This window comes from Eptesicus fuscus, chromosome 12 (assembly GCF_027574615.1).
Source record: "Eptesicus fuscus isolate TK198812 chromosome 12, DD_ASM_mEF_20220401, whole genome shotgun sequence".
In the NCBI taxonomy this organism is placed as follows: domain Eukaryota; kingdom Metazoa; phylum Chordata; class Mammalia; order Chiroptera; family Vespertilionidae; genus Eptesicus; species Eptesicus fuscus.
In genome coordinates, this window is record NC_072484.1 from 18,453,713 (window position 1) to 18,459,712 (window position 6,000).

Sequence of the window (6,000 nt, forward strand, 5' to 3'; positions counted from 1 at the left end):
TCGACTACAAGGCCAAATCACTTGGGAAAGAAGACAATGCTCTGCGTTTGGTGGGATCAGGAAGGTGTGGTGTATTATGAGCTTCTAAAACCAGGTGAAACCGTTAATACTGATCGCTACTGACAACAAATAATCAATTTGAAACACACTTTGATTGTGAAACGACCAGAATGGGCCAGAAGACACGGCAAAGACACCATCACACCCTTCAAAACCAGTTAAAGACACGTTAAAAGATCTTGCCTGGGAAGTATTAACCCACCCGCCGTATTCCCCAGACCTTGCTCCTTCAGATTCCCACTTGTTCCAATTGATGGCACACGCACTTTCTGAGCAGCACTTCAAAACCTACAAAGAAGTGGAAAATTGGGTCTCTGAATGGTTTGCCTAAAAACAAGAAAAGTTCTATTGGGACGGTATCCACAAATTACCTGAAAGATGGGCGAAATGTGTACCTAGCGATGGACATTACTTTGAATAAAGCACTTTCAATGTTTCTCTTGAAATTATCATGTTTTCTTTAATTACAAAATCCGCATTATTAACCGGTACACCTGGTAGCAGTGATAGTGAACAATGTGCAGCTGCACCGAACAGTGTGCATGTATCTCACAAACATCGTAAGCAGTGGAAGCCAGACACAAAGTGTACGTGGTGTGAGTCCATCAATATGAAGTTCAAACACTGGTGAAACTAATGGAAGGTGCCAGGCGTCAGGATAGCAGTTACATTGAGGCAGTGTGAGGAGGGCCAGTGTGCCAGGGATGATGGGGATTACCGAGGAGAATGAGATGCTGTCTGTGACCTTCACACCCTTCTGGAATTTCAGTTCTGTCTTCTGTCTCCAGCCCTAGACCTAGTGCTTTGTCTTTGTCATTCACCAGAAAGAGTTTGCCCAGCCCATTTCAAGCATGTGGCTCTGGACGCGGCCAACCACGAACGCCTCACCTCATACACTTTGAGGTTAGAGCACTTTGAGGTTCGGCAGAGAATACTTCCTACTCGGAGCATCTCTTTGAGCAAGAAAGCAGTCCGTATAAAGGGAGCCAAGACTGCTGAATTCCACAAAGCAAAGAAAAAACTCTCTGTAATGTTTACAAGGGAGGCAGATCCTTCCTTCTGGAGTTTTCATCGAGGCATGCTAATGAGCTCATTTAAATAAAAAGGCATTACCTGCAGCTGGTTTACTGTTCCCTTCCTATGGTGGAGCCCTTCGTAGGGAAGGTGTCTCCAATACTTTCTCTTTTTCTTTTATTTATATTCTTAACTTTCACTTCTCTCTTCATTCTACCCTTCAGGTTTTATTGGCCCTTTAAGGGACCCCTGCTCTGGGAACTAATTATGACAAATGTTGAGACAGCATCTGTTCCCAGTTTTCAATACCTTCTATTCTGTTAGAATTCATCTTGAAGGCAGCTTTGCCAGAGCGTTAGTCTGCAGTTAATGTAACCTGCGGGGGACCTGACACAGGAGCTGGGGACCGCGGAGGAGCTACTGAGGCTTTAAACTGCGAAGTTGCTGCAGCTCCAGGCACCGTGGACAAGCTCCTCATCTTCCTCCTTAATCATTTCACTCCTGCCCTTCCAAAAGCAGTCCGTTGCGCACCTGCATTTCATTGCAAGCATTGGCTGGTCAGGTGCGGGCTGTGTTACTTACTAGAAATCATGTTGGATGGAATTCGGGTCCCTATAAAGTGGATATTCACTCTCAGCTTCCCTCCCCCAGAAAAACTGAGGTCAGGTTCCCTTTTGCCTCTGATGCAAATAAGTACTGGAGTAAGATCTTCATTTTTTAGCAGTTGGTTTTGGCACCTTCTTATCTTAACCTGATGGCTGTTTCAAGAACTTTCACGAGAGATTACCATGAGACCAGTACGTTAGGATGCTGAACGGTAAACAGAGTCTGAGTTAAAACACTCCTCTCTTGACTCCTAGCCTTGCTCACCTTCCTTACAACAGTTTCCTCTCCTGAAAATTGGTATTACAGTAATAAAAAGAGGTAATTCCAGGCACAGTAGATGATACCATCGAATTAGGTGACTTAAGAACATTTTGGAGGCAGTGCAAATGTTTATCTTGTTTTGGTGGTGGTTTCATGGGTGTACATATGTCAGGACTCATCAGTTTTCATGTTAGAAAAATGTACATGTCTTGTGAGCCAGTTATACTTCCATAAAGCCTAAAAACACAGATGTGAGATTTTTAGAAACTCTAAGTTACTATACAAATGTTAATTACTAGTCATCCTTATTGTTTTCTTTCCTTTTTTTAAATAAGGATAGTTATTGACTATATAAGCTCTTTTAAAAATATTTTTATTGATTTTTAGAGAGAGGGGAGAGGGAAGGGAGAGAGAGAAACATCTAGCTGGGAGTGCAACATCATCGGCTGCCTCCTGCACGTGCCCCCACTGGAACCAAGCCTACAACTCGGGCTTGGGAATCGAACAGGCAACTGTTTGGTGCATGGGACTATGCCCAACCAACTGAACCACACTGGCAGGGCATCCTTGTTATTCTTTTTAAGAGGGTAGCTAACAAATTTTCCTTAAGCAAAGTGTCTTCTTTCAGAAATAAATTCTAGGTTGGCAATTCACAGAGGTAGCTGAGTTCAGCTTGCTCTGATCAAGGTTTCTCTACTGGGTTCTGTCCTGTGTGTTGTAGGATGTTAGCCGTATCCCTGCCCTTCCCCCACTTCCCTCTCAGTGACAATAAAAGTGTCTGCAGACACCCTGCTTCTCCTACGGGGCAGATCACTGGTGTAGGCCTAGGCCATGTTGCTTAGACACATTCTTTCTGATACTCAAAGTCTGTAATTATGATGTTTAATTTCTAAGTTTGTGACAGGACTGTTTATATTTTTTAAACAAGCTGAGACAGTAATAAAGGTTTAGTCCTAACCACCCCCTCTTCCCCTTTTCCTCTTACCCCCACCATCTGCCTCTGTTTTCTGTTGTGGGTAAGATTTGCCTGTCCTGAAATATTGTAACTGGTTTTAGTGTCCTCTTTTCCTTTAATGCCTCCTGCCAGCACCCACTCCTGATTCCATCCCCAGCAGCTCCGGTCCTAGTCTCCGGCAGGCTTTGCTGTGCAAGGCGGACGATGCTGGGAGAGACAAGAGCAGCGGGGGGCAGGGGAGAGAAAGGGTCCAGAGCAATTAATCATAGTCAGAATTTCTTTTCATGGATGATTACAGGATTTGCAAAATGATCTGTAAATATTAGGAGGGATTGACCCTCTAGTCCCCAGTACTTCTTTTCCTTATTTATAAGAACGATCCAAGGCACGGGCTGACTGTCCCATTTAAAATCCCAGGCAGCAGCACTTTTAGCATAGTGCAGATGGCTCGCCTTTCCCCCCTTTTAGTCATCTGCCTACTTAATGAGTAAGTCGGGGGAAATTACTCTAAAAAAGAAAAAGGTACTAGCTAGTGACAGTGTTGCTGGCGCCTCTGGGTGTGTCTGCAGTGAGGCCTGAGGCTGTTGCTGTGAATCCGCTCAGAGCCAAAGACCCGCCCCCTGCATAAGGGATGTCATGGCTCTGTGTCCTCGGCGGCCTGATGACAGCAGAGGCAGCCGAGGAGATTTCCCAGGTGCAATGTCTAATGACGGCGACAGCTGGATGGGAAGTTGTTTCTGGACATTTCTACTCCCAACAACGTCCTGACCAGGTTTTTAACTCTTGTCTCTTCCTCAGAAATACCTCAGGGACTTTTTCAGCGTGATGCTCCAATCAGCCACGTCTCCCCTACACATCAACAAAGTGGGGCTGATGCTTTCGAAACACACCATTTGTGAATTCTCGCCATTCTTCAAGAAAGGGGTCTTTGACTACAGCAGCCATGGGACCGGGTAGAGCTGGGGTGACAGAGGAACCCCCACTGCAGTGCCTTCTCGTCGAAGCGGGCCTTCGGGTGCGGGGCAGCCTCCCGGCAGCCTCCCGCCTCCTCTCCAGTCCGTACCCAGTGCCTGAGCGTGGGGCTGGCGTGCTTTGCTTGCTGATGGTGTCTGACGGGTAACTATTACTGTCCCACTGTGGTTGAATCGTGGCCTTTCCCCCATAGTGCTTCCTTCTCCTGCGGTGAGATGGATGTGGCTTGAGTATCTTGGGTTCTCTGAGACAAGCCAACATGGGACCTCACAAAGTGAGTGGCTCACCAGACTGCCCTTAAATGACTTTCATCTGGTTTGAGTCAGAATTTTTGTATAATACCTAAACACTGATGTTTACACAGAATTTCAAATTCTGCAAAAGGGATTTTCGGTACAATCACGACTGGAGTCTTCCATGCCTGACAAACTGGATGTAGGTGACGTCACTTAAAACTTCTATAAACCCATACAAATTGGATAGTTGCTTCATCTTGAATATTCATGAATTTTTTCCCAAATGTAAATGGCTACTGTGCATTCTCAAGCTTTCTCCACTAATCACAAAATGCATAGCTGAAGGCATATTTTTAAACATAATTTTGTTCACATTTTTGTCATAAAGTCTACTGGATCTTTAGCTGAAAACTTAGAATTTGCAGTACCTTATTAATGATCCCTAAATTACTCAGGACTTAATGTAGCATTGCACATTTATGTACAGTAAAACTGCTTTGCTTTACTAAAGAGAAAAATGTAAGTAGAAAAATATATATGCGGAATATATTGAAATGTATATAATTTTACCTATAGATTTATATATGTACACACTCCTGTACAATAGTTTTATCAAAGTATATAATCATTCACATAAATTTATTAAAGGTATTTGCTTTTCAAAATTTAAATGGAGCTGCTGTCAATATTAAAAGAAGTTATGGAATGTACTATGTAACTCAGTTTATTTTAAGTTTGCAACATGATCGTTTTTACAGGTTTAAAAACTTATCTAATGTGCCTGGGAAAATACATAACATACAATTCAGCGTCTGTGTTGCAGAAGATGCAGTTATAATAATGATTGAAATCACAAATGAATGGGTAACAAAACATGTTTATATTCAGTCTTCTAGAATATGCCTGCAAAACAGAGCTCTCCAACCTGAAAAATATATTTAAAGATGCGATTATCTTGACAAGGGGGAAAACTATTATTGCACTAATTAGATATCATAGTTTAGCATGGATGGAAAAAATGAGAAAATGTTTTAATTGCTACGGAAAGACTAGCTTTTGTCTGCAGTTGGGATTACAGGCATAGGTTTAGGGGCAATTTCTACTAGAGAATGTAAACCTAGAGATTAAAGGATAAAAGCTGGGAGATAGTAATTAACTACAGGTCATTTACTCAAAAGGAATCAAAGATTGTCCCTCGTTTGCTGAGTAAACTGGAGGGTTTATGGTTTTCTCAGCTGGCCAGATAATCTACCTCCTCCTGCCCTTTTGGACCTGCATCTGAGGCCAGGCTATGGCAAGCATTTCATTAAAATTACACAGGGTACAACAATAACTCGGCAAGAATAAATAGACATGTTTGTGCGATGTTTAGGAATCAGAAGATCCTTTGATTCCAATGCTCATCTTAAGTAATTAGTGTTGAGTTTAAGTCCTGGCTGGCTCAGGGTCAGGCCAGTTATGAGTGAGCCATTTCACACCTCTAAGCCTCGGTCTACATCTGAAAACGAAGCTGTGGTATCAGATGACCTGCGGGTTCCATTCCAGCCCCTGGGTACAAGACGAGGGAGTAACCACTTCAGTCGGGACTGTGCTTCAGTCACAGGTGTGTGGGCGTGATATGCAAACTCTAACCTGAGGGCATCTCAAAAAGCCAATGAAACGTTTCATCTAAACCACAATGGAATCCCTTCTGGAATACAGATAAGACAGATGACAGAGTCAGGATGACAAACTCGAAGCTTCGATAATTTGGACTCAAAGAAGTAAAAGAAAATTCGTAAACGTGTATTTTATTACTTGCAGGTGCCTCAAATAAGAAAGGTTAAGCTGACCACGTTCAGCAGTTCAAACTGAGGTGCCATATAGTCAGTTGGACAATTCTAAGGAATGTAAACA

The 6,000-nt window shown here is 43.1% G+C and overlaps 1 protein-coding gene across 1 annotated transcript in view; it reads left to right on the forward strand.

The window, feature by feature from the left end:
• The window catches only part of KIF16B (kinesin family member 16B), a 277,225-nt gene extending 272,396 nt beyond the window's left edge, over window positions 1-4,829 (forward strand). Inside the window, exon 26 of the mRNA XM_028144837.2 lies at window positions 3,695-4,829. Coding sequence (XP_028000638.2) covers window positions 3,695-3,853 — 159 coding nt within the window. The 3' untranslated portion in view covers window positions 3,854-4,829. The remainder of the gene's footprint in view (window positions 1-3,694) is intronic.
• Window positions 4,830-6,000: the final 1,171 nt, after the last annotated feature.